At 41.4% G+C, this 16824-nt stretch overlaps 1 protein-coding gene across 2 annotated transcripts in view; it reads right to left on the reverse strand.

Annotated features, from left to right (window-relative positions):
* Positions 1-16824, reverse strand: part of wnk4a (WNK lysine deficient protein kinase 4a) — a 50082-nt gene that overhangs the window by 5264 nt on the left and 27994 nt on the right. Inside the window, exons 8-17 of one of the 2 annotated variants that reach the window (XM_086304225.1) lie at positions 15428-15815; positions 14675-14817; positions 13351-13424; positions 11809-11944; positions 11291-11407; positions 8682-8855; positions 4256-4310; positions 3882-4013; positions 1812-2659; positions 1416-1503 (exon numbers count right to left, since the gene is read on the reverse strand). In XM_086304225.1, coding sequence (XP_086160351.1) covers positions 1416-1503; positions 1812-2659; positions 3882-4013; positions 4256-4310; positions 8682-8855; positions 11291-11407; positions 11809-11944; positions 13351-13424; positions 14675-14817; positions 15428-15815 — 2155 coding nt within the window. The remainder of the gene's footprint in view (positions 1-1415; positions 1504-1811; positions 2660-3881; positions 4014-4255; positions 4311-8681; positions 8856-11290; positions 11408-11808; positions 11945-13350; positions 13425-14674; positions 14818-15427; positions 15816-16824) is intronic. The other variant, XM_086304226.1, reaches the window with a different exon arrangement.

Raw genomic sequence — 16824 nt, forward strand, 5'->3', positions numbered from 1 at the left:
ACAACCACAAGTGACTCCGCAGGGATTTACAATCGTCACGGATTGGTGGGTGTAGAGGACGAGATGGAATGTAGCCCAAGTGTGACTGCATGTGCTCACATCTGGAGGCAATTTAGGGTTTTAAAAGGCCTGCAGTGCTTCGATTTGCCCACTGAGTGTCCTCCTTACAGTAAATGCAGAACGAGTCTGGGTCTGTGCCCACTAAAACAGAGGGACTCTGTTGAATATGGGCTTCTGAGGAGGGTATAAATACTGTCAGGTGTGGACATGGGAGGAGAGCCTTTAATGGGCACAGCTGCTCGCTGATTGGCCTTTGTCAGTGGGCCGGGCCGCAATAACACCTACGTTTGTGTTCATATTGAATGGAACATTAAATCCAGACTTGCGCTTACGCAATAGCTCTGAGGCACCAGTAATAAGTGATAATGTCAGCAGAGACAGAAGGAACTAGGATTGCAGAAGGAAAAAACTCAAAAAGCAAATGGTCCATCACGTATTTTGAGCCATTACAACAAAATGGATGGCTAAAGGTGCATGTGCGTGTTTGGGACGCACACATAAATATCATACAATAGGCTATTTTCTAGCACTTTGAGCCTCTGGCTAGTAACATTCATCATGTTAGAGCAGTGCCTGCTTGGGGAGTTTTGCTGCAATTCACACATGTACAATAAACATGTCACAAGCAGGAAATCATAAAGTCAGTGTTTGAAAAGAAGAAAAATTCCAAGGATACACTCTCTGGATAAGTGCTTATCTAAGCATAGCTCTGCAGAAAAAGCAGACTTTGTATTGCAGTTTTCTCCAAAACTGCTCATCCATAAATGTGAGTGATTAAACACTCAAACACTCAAAGACAAAAAATATAAAAATATTAATAAAAGCATGTTGAGATTTAGAGTACTACTTAGAGTATTAGAGTAGTACTTAGGAAATCTTGTGAGAACTTTCTGATAGGAAAGGTAGGAGTTGGTTTTATGGTTAAAGTTTATGTTACAGTTAGCATGAGGGTTTGCGATGTAGGACTATAACTGGTAACAGAGAGCAACTCATAGCCAGAATATGAGAACCGCTTTTCAAAACCACTTCAAACCCAGAATCACACTTACTTTAGTCTTTTGTAATACTTCTAAATCAATCATGGGATAACAGCTTGCTATCTTCCCGTTCAATAAATAAAACTATGTACCCCGGAGAAGAACTCTTTAGTAGTTAACCAGTGCAACTATGACACAAAACTACATCGGTTATATGAGGTTGGTGTCTATGCTTGTGCAGTTGCTAATCACATTATTGTTTGTTTATGAAGTAGTTAATGATCTCCAGTTATTTCAAAGCTGAACATCACTGCTATGGCCTTTTAGTGATGCAGAGACCTGCTTGAAAAACATGAGAACACGCAAATAATTTCTTACCAGATTTGGGGGAAGAAGCTTTTGGTTTGGGGGTACTTGTATTCTTCGCTGGCACAGCAGGGTGCAACCGGCTGTTGAAAGATGATAACTAAACAGAGGGAACAAATATTATTAGCACAAGTGCTACAGCAGACCAGACACGACTGATACTCATTAAATGCCATTTTAAAATTCAACCAATAAATCAGGGCAGTGTGATGGAAGTCCCCGTCTACATGCTAATTTACATTCAATTATTCTAATTAGCTCCATGCAGTGAGGAAGAAATTGCAGTCATATAAAGTGTTCAGAACTATAATATAAAAATGACTAATGAGAATTATTGATAAAGATTAATGAGCTAATCACTCCTATATTAAAAACTGCTTTAGAAGAATCAGAACTAAAATAACTCACAGTGTTTTCTGGGCTCTCTGGGGGTGATGGTGAAAGATCTGATGAGCTTGAACTTGAATTCGAACTGGAGACCTCTGGTCTGGGTTTAGCTGGAGCTGGAGCTTGGGCTGAGGTTGGGGGCATGTGACTCCTTTCCTGGGTCCGGCTGGGGGAACCGGTGAGTCCAACCTGCTGTGCAGGAGGAGGTGGAGGAGGAGTGGAAGCCATGGATGGTGGGGGGGCAGGATGGGGCCACTGTGAAGGATTGCTGTGAGTTAAATTAGCTCCATCCATTTGAGGCATATGCTCGGGGCTGTAGTAGACATTGTTCTGCACTGGGATCCCCCCTGCAGGGTAAGAGGCCTCTACTGGTGAAGTCTGGTAAGGTTGAGGGTAGACAGAGGGGTAACCTGGCTGTGGAGCCATATGACTGTGTAGGTGGGGGAGAAAGCTTGGATATGAGGGCAGCCCTTGGGTGGGAAGGCCTGCAGGAGGGATAAAAGACTGAGCCATGCTCATTGCCATGGAAATTACATTGGCTAAGGAAAAAAGGGGCTGCGAGTGGGGGGGCCACATGGTGGGAGTTTGAAGGGCAGGAGGGGATATGTTAACAAATTCCGTGTTGACAGGACTTGGGGTCTCACTCACAGGACTCGGCGAGTTTAGGGTTGGGGAGGGAACAGAGGGGAAGGTGGGGTTACTGGCTACACGTGTGAGGGGAGGATGGATCCCGGCTGGCTTGGGTGAACCAGGAGACCCTGGATATGGGAATGGAAAGTGGGTGTGGTTCATAAAAGGCAAGTGGTATTGCTGGTGATTAGGCAGGAGAGATGTAGGGCGGTGATGGTGCTGATTATGAAGAGGAGAACCTAGAACACAAAGAGACAAGCGGAGCTTAATTCAACATATAAAGTAAATGACCTTAGACTAGATTAGAAAACCTTTTCTGTTGTTGTACCATGTAAAATATATTAAAATTAGGGGCATTGATCTTGTTTGTGCTCAACCCAGTGAGTTAGGTTCGATCATATCGTTTCTTTCCTCTCCTCGTTTTGTCAGTCTGAATCTTCCCTCTCCCCGCCTGCCAATATAATCACCATGAGGAGCATAGAGTAAATGTTTCCCGTCCTTTTAAATAATGAGCTTCCATGGTGAACAAAGATGTTTTGTTTAAAGCAGCATCGGACCATAATTGCATCTGATCGCTGGAGCAGTTGCACACCAGGCTTACATGGCCCTGAGGGATTTAGCGTCAATGGAGCAAGTGAGGCTTTCATGTCAACATTTTAGAGGAGTTTAAATGGGATGCACGTGTGTGTATGTATACAAGACTGTGGGTCTAATTGTCAGATTAAAGAAGTCAAGATTGTTACATCACTCCTTGGGGAATAGCTTAGGACGCCAATACCCAGCCCCATCCATTGATTGGCCATCTACCTCAACAATGGCTCCACAGTTATAAACCACACCTCCAGTTGCTGATGATGCAAACCAGCCTGTACTTTTTCCAAGCTGACGGAAACAGGTTAGGCAACACTCTGTAATGTGGCCAAGAAGCATTACAAAAGCAACCATGCACCAGACGTCAAGCAGAGAAGGAACACGGGAGAAGAGGGAATGAGGATGTACAGATGGCAATGCGGTTGCACGTGAAGGATGTGCGCACTTTAAATGGCTCTCCTTTCGAGAGAGAGTCTCTGACAGGGAAATTCAGCAGGAGTTTGTTCTGGCAAGCAGATGTTGCTGACTATCACAGGAGTGGAGAACACTCATGCTTTACAGTGACAGCATTCACAGCTCCCTAAAAGCTAGAAAGCGCCCTTCAGGTGAGGTAATTACCCAGGAGGCCTTGCTGCAAAGCAGAGACAGACGAAGGCTTTGAGGTGTAGTGATGGCGGATGGCGCCATGCGAATGTCTGAACAATACCAAGAACAGGCCCTGAGGAGGGGAGGAGGTTTACGAGGTAGCTGAGCTTTGCTTTGACTTATTCTATGCCAAAGGACTGTAACAATTTTTCAGTGTGCTGAAACAGTAAACAATGCTCGGCCTCTTCGCTCAGGGACCAGAGGGAGGGGCGGAGAGCCATTTACCTGGGGCGTTGTGGAAAGACTGTGAGCGTATTAGAGGTCGCACAGGTGAAGTAATGTCTGCACTGGAGACGTCTCCATTGGGACATGGGGGCAAGCCACGTACCCCTACACTCGGTTTAGCCACACTGCAGTCTAAGACGAAACACAAACATGCATGAGTCGATGCTCTTTCACAAATGATCATGCACAGGCAAAAAAAATGCAAGTTAGTCTCACATGCATCTCAGACACACACACACTCGATGGTACTTTTAGAATTAGAGGCTGATTCACTTTCAGATTCCTACCATTTTTTTCTTCTTAAAGAGCATCAAATCATCCAGTTTGCCATTTAATGGATGAATTCAGTTAATCAGAAAACATGTGAAACTCACCAGGCAGAGAAGAGGACGAGTGTGTTCGAGGCAGGGCGTGATTGTGCAGATTAGGCTGTAAAAGAGCACATTTGATAAATTCAGTCTCTCCTTCCAAAAATACTGAAACACTCTGTCCTGTATTGGATATTAAGGCCTGCTTTCTCACTTCAAAGCCCCTTCACAAGTTTGATGATTAGCTCTAATAGCTGGTTAGAGGCATGATTGGAGAACTGCTGCTAGTTTGAGGTCTACATTTATCATGGTGCCTAAGAGAACACCTTAATTTACTGCTTTTAAGATGGTGGACTTATAGGGAAAACATCAAGTCATCAAATCTGAGTGTCAGGCCACACAAACACTAGACCTTGGCCCTCCTCGTTTGATTATTTCAAAGTCTCATTTAGTAATTTTGGATTTCTGTTATAAATGTTTTCAAGCTCAAGCTATTTTTTGTTAGACGTCCTCATAAGATATCAGATCCAGGCAATGACACTTTTCTGTAGACTCTAACACAGAGGTGGGCAATTCCAGGCCTCGAGGGCCGGTGTCCTGTAGGTTTTACACTCAACAAAAATATAAACGCAACACCTTTGTTACTGCTCCCATTCCCCATGGGATGGACATAGAGGCCTAAAATTCATTCCAGATACACAATATAACCATCCCTCCCAAACAGTGGTCACAAATCAGTCCAAATGTGTGGTAGTGGGCACATCTGCTATATTGAGATAATCCATCCCACCTCACAGGTGTGCCACATCAGGATGCTGATCTGACATCATGAGTAGTGCACAGGTGTACCTCAGACTGCCCACAACAAAAGGCCACCCTGGAATGTGCAGTTTTGTCTCACAGCAAAATGCCACAGATGCCACAAGCAATGAGGGAGCGTGCAATTGGCATGCTGACAGCAGGAATGTCAACCAGATCTGTCGCCCGTGCATTGAATGTTCATTTCTCAACCATAAGCCGTCTCCACAGGCGTTTCAGAGAATATGGCAGCACATCCAACCGGCCTCACAACCGCAGACCTCGTGTAACCACACCAGCCCAGGACCTCCACATCCAGCAGGTTCACCTCCAAGATCGTCTGAGACCAGCCACCCAGACAGCTGCTGGAACAATTGGTTCGCACAACCAAACAATTTCTGCACAAACTGTCAGAAACCGTCTCAGGGACGCTCAACTGCATGCCCGTCGTCCTCATCGGGGTCTTGACCTGACTCCAGCTCGTCGCCGTAACAGACTTGTGTGGGCAAATGCTCACATTCGATGGCGTCTGGCACGTTGGAGAGGTGTGCGCTTCACGGATGAATCATGGTTCACATTGTTCAGGACAGATGGCAGCTGAGAATGTCCCAGTTCTTGCATGGCCAGCATACTCACCGGACATGTCACCCATTGAGCATGTTCGGGATGTGCTTGACCGGCGTATACGACAGCGTGTACCAGTTCCCACGAATATCCAACAACCTCGCACAGCCATTGAAGTGGAGTGGACCAACATTCCACAGGCCACAATTGACAATCTGATAGACTCCATGCGACGATGTGTTGCACTGCATGAGGCAAATGGTGGTCACACCAGATACTGACCGGTTCTGGGTCCCCAGACCCCCAATAGCGCAAAAAACTGCACATTCCAGGGTGGCCTTTTGTTGTGGGCAGTCTGAGGTACACCTGTGCACTACTCATGATGTCAGATCAGCATCCTGATGTGGCACACCTGTGAGGTGGGATGGATTATCTCAATATAGCAGATGTGCCCACTACCACACATTTGGACTGATTTGTGACCACTGTTTGGGAGGGATGGTTATATTGTGTATCTGGAATGAATTTTAGGTCTCTACGTCCATCCCATGGGGAATGGGAGCAGTAACAAAGGTGTTGCGTTTATATTTTTGTTGAGTGTAGATATCACCCTGGGTCAACACACCTGAATCACTTGATGAGTTCATTACCAAGCCTCTGGAGAACTTCAAGACATGTTGAGGACGTAATTTAACCATTTAAATCAGCTGCGTTGGATTAAGGACACATCTAAAACCTGCAGGACACCGGCCCTCAAGGCCTGGAGTTGCCCACCCCTGCTCTAACAAGTCAACTAAAAACATGTGTGTCTTTGAGTACCTTCTTTCTATTTCCTTTTGATTTTGTATCACTTTACATTGTAAAACTGCAGTTACTTTGTGAATTTTGACTGTTAAAAGCACACAAGCAAACATCAGTTGCTTTCCTTAAAGTTTTGTAATCCCCTCACATTTGTTTTAGAGCAGGGCTGTAAAACATAAGTCCCATTAGCCAAAATCAAATTTGAAGCATGTGGAGGAGGGCATACTCCCATATGGAAAAGATGTATATAAATCTTGTAAAGTTTGTATCTGTCTTGTGTGAAACTTGTATGAAAAGCATATAAGAGTGAAAACAGATATAAGATCTCTTGAAAAATTATATAATGAAGCTTGTATGTTTTGGATACTTACTAAAACAATATATGAAAGTAATGAGAAAGTGGCCACTTTCATGAGTAAATCATATAAGCCTTATATGATTTACTCATGAAAGTGGCCACTTTCATGAGTAATCACATATAAGTTTTTACTATTTCTTTTCCATATGGGACAGTTTGGACTTTTTTTTTTTTTAACTATTTTCATAAGTTTTACAACTTTTTCTACTAATACAGACGTTCCCCAAGGCCATTCATACTACACCAAAGTAAATAAGTATTAGATTTCTGTAATTTTACAAATTCACTACTTACAATTTAAGTCTAAAGAGTCATGTTGACCGGTTTTTCATTTACTTTTTCGTATACTGAAATATCTCAGGGAATAAGTAGTATTAGTTAGACTTCTGTGTCCTGACAGAACAGGGATATTTACTGGCCTGGCTCACGTAAGATCAAAATAGGCTGCATGTGGCTCGTGATGTAAAAATAGTTTGACAATCTTGCTTTAAAGCCATCAGCGGGCTGAAGTTTTCACATTTCAAAATCTACAGGATAGTGTGTTCTGGGTGAACAAACTCACTAGTATTTTTATTCTTGGATTTAATTTATATATTATTACATCCTTTAAAGGTGTTTTCAGCCTCCTCTGTAGTCATTTTTCAGTGCTGCCGTGTCCACCAAGCTAAACTAACCTGGTGAAATGGTAAATAGTGCACAGCGGAAATCGCACAAGTGCTGTTTTTGTTTTGTTTGTCCACTGGTATGTAGAGTAAGCTAAGAACAGCTAGACAAGCAGGACTTTCCAGGGATCTAATCTCCATTTATAGAATTTATTAATAGAGTCCCGGCACAATGCCCCACCTCAGCATTACAAGAGCCAGAGTAGAGGCGCTGTGGACAGATGAGTTTCTGGGCTTGTCAGTCTCTTCCTGACTTCCTGTTGGTCTGTTTTCTTTCTCTTTTTTTTTCCCCTTGACAATTTAGGACTGCAGTCATATTATCTCTCAGCTGTAAGGGGAAGTGGCTACGCATGCAATACACATCAAAAGTGAAGCTATAAACGTAAACTCAACCAGGCTAAAGTGTTCTGTTGAACCTGAGATCTTTGTCCAGATATTAATGTGAAAAGAAAAGAAAAACATCATTGTTTTCCTAAACAATATTCCATAAGCAGCAACTGGAAATGCTTTCACATTAACACAGTTTGCTTTTGAAGCTTTTTCAAGTATCAGGCGTATTTGTCATTGAACGATTCCCATTTTCATGTGGAAACAAGATAAATAGATGATAAATAGTAGTTATGGCTCCAACTTCCCTCTTTTTCCCATTATTTCTCAATCTCTATGATCATATTTTTTTTTACCAAAAGGACAAGAATGGTTGTTTCTTTGTGTTCCACAAAGTGGAAAATATCCTGGCAGAACTGATGATTCTTTTCCATAAGTGGACAAGCTGTACCTGGTTACACATTAGGTCACATCTTGTACAGGGACTACACTGCTCCCAACAAGTCAGTTCATTTTACAGCTTAACAAAACCTGGATTCATAAAAGCTTAATTCATCCAAGCATAAATTATTTTACCCACTCCCTGTGGGCAGATATGCTGGAAAGTTCATTATGTTGTGGAAACAATTTGTGGTTACGGAAACAAATACAAAAAAGGAAACACATGATTTAATGCGTTTTATGATATTAGCACTTTAAGTGAAAGCTCTTCGTCAGGTGGTTTTAAGAGCACTTAGCCTTTAATCTTAAAGGACTAACCTCAGGAAGGACTGTGGACAGTGACGTTTTTTTATTACCAGTGGACAGGACATTACTCTGAAGTGTTGAATTTGTCCCAGATTTATGGGTCTGTCATTGATCAGCGCAGAGAGATGTTGTAATTTATGATAATAAGCACTGTAAAACACAATCACTTCCTTTTTCTCTCAGCTAACAATCCTGTGGCGCAGATTTATGGAAAGGGGCAGGTGCTGTTTCTGACCTGTGAGGACGACAGTGAGCTAATCCCTCCGTGCAATGCAGGCTGGGCAAGTCGGTGCCCAGTGGAGTGGACCGGCTGTTGTTTGGCAAACAGTGCCTCGGCTCGTTTGATGATGTCACCCAAGCGGTAGATAAAGCCCTCCTTCTCTGATGGCAAGATGAACTCGTTGTGCACCTAGATGGCAAAAGGACCACGGAGAATGTATTCAGATACTTCACTTAGTCAAATTCAAAAGTGCCACAAGGTTATGAAAAGCAGCTAGAGTTTCTCGATAGCAGCTCGCCAGATAGTGCAGAATGAATAAGGTTCTTAGGAGCTGTAGCCAAAAAACAACAGTCATAAATAAACTTTTTAGCTTTTAAAAGAAGTGTTATAAATAACAAATTTTTTATTTACTTTCACAGACAAAGACATAGACTGTATATCAAAGATGGTTGTGGGCACTGTGACATCACCCATTAGTTTGTGAAGTCCCATCTTCTTGAGTGGCCATCACCAGATATTTCAGTTCTGACATATAATCAATATAATTTGTGTAAACACTAAAATGAAATTTAGCCTTCTTCGTCTAGAAGATGGTGTAAAAAATATGTTTTGTCTTTATTCATTACTAAGATTGTATTTTTCAGTAGTTTTAAGTGGAGGGGATTTTATTTAATTAATATAAAATTACTTAAAATTTTATTCTGTACTGGTCTGTGTAATGTTATGACTTTTATATAACAATTAGATCTGCAACATTAACTAAACAGCTGTCATCAGTCAAAGTGGAGTAAAGTGCCAAAATGTATTAATTAAAAGAAATAAAGTATAAAATATTTTTAACGTGTAATACAATAAATCTGTAAATATAGTACACTAGTGCTTGTTTATTTTGTGGGTTTATGAAATCCACAACGTAGCAGATGCTTAGAGGAGTTTTGCATATTCATGCAGTTTTCAGTGTGTCTGAATTGTGGGCTGAGGCGTAGCATCGTTTCCTGACAACATGGCATAATTCAACTCATTTAAAACCCTCTACTGAGAACCACTGTGCTGTTGTGAAGCCAAGTGTCCCTGGTTTGCCAAGACGCAATAAACAAAAGCCTAGTGTGTTTTTAGAGTGAAGGAAAACTGCACATCCAGCGAACAAAAAGTGCTACTGCACATGCTGTCTCATCGCACCTTCATGTGAGGTTCCCTTCCCCAAGAAGAACTCTTACTTTCATCACGAACCCTCAGTTTTTCCCTACCCTTAACTAGGGATTGTTGGCTTTAGCCCATAGGTCTGTAATGACTCAGTCACTGGTATGCTAGCAAAGATCAAGTGGTTAAAATGCTAAAATATAAATGTTTCAAGTAAATGAATGCTGAGCTTTGTTTAATTTTTGTCACATTTTTTCTAATTTGAATGAAGTAGAATTAACATTTAAAATTTCAGATATCATAAGCAAAATTAAAAATCAATCAAAATTATTATTTCTCAGGGATTCTAGTGCTACACTCTTATTTGATGTAGCAAGCACTTATGTTTATAAAAGTCAAAAAAGTAGTGCCTCAAACATACATTCTTTCTAACGCCCAGTAGGGGGCGACTCCTGTGGTTGCAAAAAGAACTCACATTGTACAGATGGCAAAACTGCCCACTTTCTACTAGATCTATTACTGCAGTAAAGAAATTCCTACTGAGTTTATGGTCTCATTTGCTAGGTTCAAATCTTGGTTAATAAAGCGTGATCTTGATTTTTGCAAGTTTATTCTCATTTAGCATAAATAGACGAGTGTGCAGTGTCCCGTGTTTCCTCAGTCAGATCCAATCCTAGCTTATAATTCTCATGTAAGAGAAATAACCAAGATGGCAAAGGCCAGCATGTCAAGCACAAGGCTTCAAAACAGCAGCCAACAAAATACAAATGGCTACTTTGGTCTTTTTAAACAGTCTTTAAGCATTAGCTGCCCAATAAAGGTAACACTAAAGAAAGTACTATCTGAAGGTTGTAGCAAAAATTGAGACTCACAAGACCAGGAAACATTTGTTCAATCTTGCATTGTCCAATTTTGGGGATGTAAATTGTAGTTTGTTTCCTGTTTTTAGCCGACAGGTTAGGAATGGCACCCGGTGTGGTCTTCTGCTACGTTCAGAGATGCTCTTCTGCAGACCTCAGATGTAACAAGGTATGCAGAAGAGCAATTGGTATGCTCCTGACCTGTGGCTTTGACAAGGCATTTTCACCCACACCAACTGCTACTGTCTGCATTTTTCATCTTTTTCAAACTACCCTCCATAAACTCTAGGGATGTTTGTGTGGGAAAATCCCAGTAGATCCATAGTTCTTGAAATACTCAGACCAACCAATATGGTATCAATCACCACACCACATTCAAAAACACTTCAATCACATTTCTCTGACATTCTGATGCTCAGTTTGAACTTCAGTAGATCATCTTGACAATGTCTATGTGCCTAAATGCAATGATTTTCTGCCATGTGACCAGTTGACTAAAGAAAAATATCGTTGTATAAACATAATAAAGTTATAAAAAACCTAATAAAAACAAGAGAAATGTAACAAAAGATGACCGTTTGATAATTTTATATATATAATGGCTAAGCACAGATAATGGCTCACCATGACAGCAGCAATGTCTTCTGGGTTATCTCCATCCAGGTCGAACTTGAAGGTCACCATCTTGTCATTGTGCGTCTGCAGCTGGCACTCCACCACCCGGTCCACTTTATCAGAGAGCTGATGGAGACAGAGAGGACCAATGGTGATGACATGTCTAAAAGCAGGAGTTACAACATGTTTGTGCACATGTATGAGACTCTACTGTAGCAGACTGTTTAGGCACATGTGGTTATCCATGATGCGTTTGTCTCTGCAGCCAATCCAAACAGGCTCATTAAACGACCACAGAATGTCCTGATCAAAAAAGCAATGCACTGCGGTCGCTGGGGGAAGAGCAGCATTGCTACTGATAACGTTACATAACTAGGGTGGTGCCTCACCACTCACTCATAAATAAATTTCCTCCGCTAATTCAGTTCAGGCCAGTTTGATTTATTTGTTTATTATGTGCAGAAAAAAAAAAAAAAAAAAAGGATTTTGCTGTGCTGTAATTAAACCAAACATTTGATTTATTGTACCCCGATGATGCGAAGCCTCGAGCGCGCCCTCCTCCTGAACAGCTTCGCAGCCGTTCGTCTCGCCACTGATTTCTCGTTCTTCTCCGATAGGCCCTCGTAGCCGTCGCTCAGGCTTGAAGTCACATCAGACGCGTAGCTGTACAAAAAAAAAAAAAAATCATATGAGTTAGAAAACACACCCTAAGAAACCACTGATAAATTCCTTGTAAAGCAATTTTAAAGCCAATTCATCATTTAGAACAAAAGTAGAGATCTGAATATCCACAAGGACTGATTATGTTGGCACATAGAAATAAACACTCTGAATTGTCAACGAAAGGGTTGACGTGTTACAGTGGCATGTCTCTGGGGTACAAACAGAGTCTACAAGAAGCTGGTGTTCATCCAGGGAAAGCAACGTGTCGGTGCGATCTGTAACATTTATACAGGAGTTTTAGGTTTCAGAGAACTGCAGAACATTCAGGGTATTTTATAAAAAGGTTTGGTTCAGCTAATTACATCTCATGGGCCTTTTTTTGGACCACTGTGGTAACAGACCCCCCCTCCTCCATCCACCTCCCCAGCACAGGCTGCAAACATTTACAGGCCTACTGGCTGGCAGCACCCACCCGTCCCTATTTAAAAACCTCCACCTCACAGGTAACTTTAGTTCACCTTCAGACACTGAGTACACAGAAATCAGACAGAAACAGGTGAACATCTGTGGCGATGCTGCAAACCTTTGTTTTCTTTGTTATTTGTGACACGCAGTTTGGGTCGTCAGTTATCGAGGGCTTTTCTCAGAAGAATTAAGCAACTGGGAGTGTGTTTTGGATGCTAAACAGTGCATGACCAGGCTGTTGCAAAACATGACAATCAATCCCCTCTTGATGTTTGCTTCAATTTATAGTAGACATGTTAGATACAGCCTGTTCCTTGCTAATCGAAAAAGGGAACTAAGATGATGGTGAAAGAGCCTGACAATCACTTTATTTACCCTAAAAAGAGCTTTGATAAATTGGAAGATGACATAATTTGTATTAAACATATTAGGTTCAAAATAAAATCACAACTTTAGATCAAATTTGTGTATTTTGAGGTGTGTTAAGAAACGAAAACAGCATTTTCTTATATTCTATAGACTAAAAAACAAAAACAAAAAATAGATATATCATCCTCTTAAAGTGTTAAATCCAAGGTGAACATCCTCCACAACACTCGCACACACAAACACATTGTGCTCAAACATTGTATCACTAATATCCCACCAGCACAGAAAACAAGGCCTTTACAACATCTGACACACAGTCAAAAAAAGAAATCTTCAAGGGTCCATTCTGCCTCTCTGCAAAGAAAAACCCAGCAGAGTCTGTCTATAGCCTCAAGCCTGAAAGCCCACAGGAGTGGAGGAGGAAGGGATCCAAAGAAAATACATTTCTACAAGATTCCCATTGATTTTCAGGTTTCTTACTTAAATTAGGCAGGAATTGTTAGACTCTATTGTTCATTTAACAGCAAATAAAACGGCGGAGTGAGGCGGACAGAAAGGCTCGACAGATTTACCTCTCCACGGGGGAGTTGAAGCCACTCGTAGGCCTTGAACTGCCGTGTTCTATGTTGTTGGAGACAGCAATACTCTATGAATAGAAAACAGGAATGTGGTAAGATAAACATGGAAAAAGACAGTGTTCATTTTCTTTGTAGTTATATGTGATGTTAGGTGAGGAAAGTACTCACTCTAAAACAGTTATTTCAGTGCTTATGACTAAATTTGAGTTATTTTTGGGTTTACATTTTAACTTGTAAAATATTGATTTTATGACTATATAAATGCAAAATTTAGAGGAAATTTGATTAGTTAGAAAAAGTGATATTTATGCATCAAATATGGGAAAAAGATGATCACAGATCTTTTCACTTTCTGATTTAAAATGAACATGATATTAGAAAAATTTCTTTCAATTGAGACTGAGGCACAAGCTGCTAGCATGTCTTTAAACTCTTAGTCTACCTAAATTTATTCAGCAACATGGCCCAAAAATTGCATCTTGCATGCGCTAACTATAAAACAAAATAAATCCTGATTTGAGGAAAAATATTTAATTCATCCTCTGGGCCCTCCAACCAGTAGCGGGAGATAGATGCCCCTCCCTGAGCCTGGTGCTGTTAGAGGTTTCTTCCTGTTAAAAGTGAGGTTTTTCATCCCACTGTCACCAAGTGCTTGATCATAGATCTGATAGTTGGGATTTCTTTCTAATATTGTATGGTCTTTACCTTACAACAGGGGTGTCCAACTCCAGGCCTCAAGGGCCGGTGTCCTGCAGGTTTTAGATGTGTCCTTGATCCAGCACAGCTGATTTAAATGGCTAAATGACCTCCTCAACATGTCGTGAACTTCTCCAGAGGCCTGGTGATGAACTAATCATCTGATTCAGGTGATATCTAAAACCTGCAGGACACCGTCCCTTGAGGCCTGGAGTTGAACAGCCCGCCTTACAATATAAAGCACCTTGAGCTGATTGTTGTGAATTGGCACTATGTAAGTGAAACTGAATTGGATCGAACAAAATTAATAAAAATGTCTTGCTTGGTGATAAGTCGTCAATGACTGACGGATCTATTTATAAAGTAACAGGTTTAAGTTAAGTAATAAAAACTATCATTAAGAAACTGAAATTAAGAGAAAAAAAACTCAACTATAGTTCTGTATTTAAAGCTGTTCTTAAAAGGTTTGTGTTGCCCTTTAATTTTCTTTTTAAATTATGTGTCAGCCCTGGATTGGAGAGATTAATGAAAAGGCGGTCTTGTAAAGTCTTCAAAATCATCCTCCCCTCTACCACCCTGAGCTTTCTCCTTTTATAACAAGCTCTTTATTGAAACCACTTACCGAGGGGAAGCGGAGGGAGATACCGTTTACGGCGGGGGGGTTGGGATGCGTGGTGGGAGAGTTCGCAGGCATGCCGACGTTGCCGGCCTCCAGCGGATCCTGAAGACCAGAGGGGCTCAGATAGCCGTCCGTCTCGCAGTCAGCTGTTTCAACAAAGCACATCGACCATTAGCACATAACCCGCTGTGGCCTAAAAAACTGACACAATCTGTACTCTGTGCATTCTTGCACACACCTCTAATGACCCCAGCCTGAGATACACAAAACACATAAACAAGAAAAATCTGAAGGGCTTCACTGTGGAATAGATTTGCTCTGGATACATTTAAATGAGATCAGATGGCTGTCTCTAAAACAGGAATAAAAAGTTGAGAAACATTCAGCACAGCACATGTGCACACCATGGAATAAGACCTACAGGGCCTGAATAATTCAGTTAACCACAGTTTCACTTTTCTCTGCATCTCTCCCACGTGCGTTGACATCAGAAAAGCCTTGTGTGAAGCGCACTTGTGCAGCTAATGCAGTGAAAAACATGTCTCTGGAGTTTAAGAACAGCAAATAAAAGAATTTAAACAAAACTTTAACAAAAATTTAATGTACTTTACTTGTGTATTTTTCTATTTCATTCTTCTACTCCACAGTAATTCATAAGGGACAGCATTTACATTAATCCTGCATACTGCACAGTGAACTTTTGCATGCAAACATTTAACTTTTCACGGTATATGGATGTGATATCAGACAGCTTACAGTTAGCAGAAGACAGGCTGTTGTGGCGAACTTGAAAGTGCTGGTCAACTTCGGGCTCCTCTGGCTCTGCAGGGTAGTGGGTGCTGACGCCAGAGTCCACAGAGCTGGTGACGGGGGACAAAACTGGGGCCAGTGGTGTCAATGGCGTCAAAGGTGTTAGAGGTGTCAGGGGTGGGATGGGGGAATCTGCTGCAACAACATCGTTGACCTTGGGCGAAGCGGCCTGGTGCTCTGGTTCTTCTTCTATGGCTTCTTGCGCCTGCTTCTTCTTCCTCTCCTCGGCCTGCCGCCTCAGTTTCTCTCTCTGACGCTTGATGATCGTCACTCGGTCGCGTATAGCCTTCGCTACTAGTTTGAAGTCTGCTTCACACACAAAGCCAAGCACAACCTGCATAACAGCACAGGGAAATGGTCAGGGTACAACATGCATATGAGTGCTAATACAGCTCTATTGCATTTAATGACCTACTTATGCAAGCTGTGACATTATCTGAGAGTTTTATAAACATGCAAAGTCGGTGTTGTATTTTTTCTTTTTTTTACAAAAAGAAAACACATAGGCCTCATTCTTTTGACAATCTGGCATTTTTTACAGCCTCCCATGACATCCAGTTCAGCAGAGTGGGACACCGAGTCCGTAACAACCTCTCAACACATAGTCAGATTACAGCAGATTAGCCTGGCACGATGTCCCCTGCTGATACCAAATTTGATCTTGATGAAAACTGCCGTAAAAAGGTAAACAGGTAAGAAATTGTATCTTGTATTCTCATTAAAAGTGACCTTTATGGAGGACATAAGGTTTTGTAATAAGTGTAGGAGCCATTATATTATTAAAGACACGATTACGGCTGCTTCCTGAGACATCCTCTCCCATTTCAAACCACTGATAATTAAATGGTGAGCTGTGACCTTAACATAGTACACAAGGTGTTCTCCTTAGGAGCTGCAGTGGATATAACAACAGAAAGGTAAAGGAACCACAATGATGTTGAGGTGCATGTGCTTTCACTGTTAGGGTTAAGAGTCAAACCCCATACAACTCTAATTAAATTGAACCTATTAAGCTTTTCCTAATTTCTGTCACATTTATTCTGTTACAGTTCAGGATTATCATGTTAAACATAACCAAGCTTTGAATATTAAGGCCACAATAATAGGACAGGTATCCCTCTCATATCTTCTTTAAACCTATTGTTTGTGAGGGGCATCCAATTAGAAGAAAGATTGATTAAATCGCTCCTGGAAATATTACAACTGAATCCACTTTTAGTTGTCTTTCTAATCACGTTAGTGTCCAAATTAGGTTTTTGTTGCATTGAGGACCCTCATCCACCCTTCATTTGGAAAACCTAAAAAACCCCTAAAATCGTAAATGAAGATTGGGATGCAGAGAG

The sequence above is a fragment of the Aulonocara sp. 'chitande type north' Nkhata Bay genome, linkage group LG8, assembly GCF_057382095.1.
Source record: "Aulonocara sp. 'chitande type north' Nkhata Bay isolate Kocher_YH1m ecotype deep benthic linkage group LG8, A_spYH_male_GT1.1, whole genome shotgun sequence".
NCBI lineage: Eukaryota > Metazoa > Chordata > Actinopteri > Cichliformes > Cichlidae > Aulonocara > Aulonocara sp. 'chitande type north' Nkhata Bay.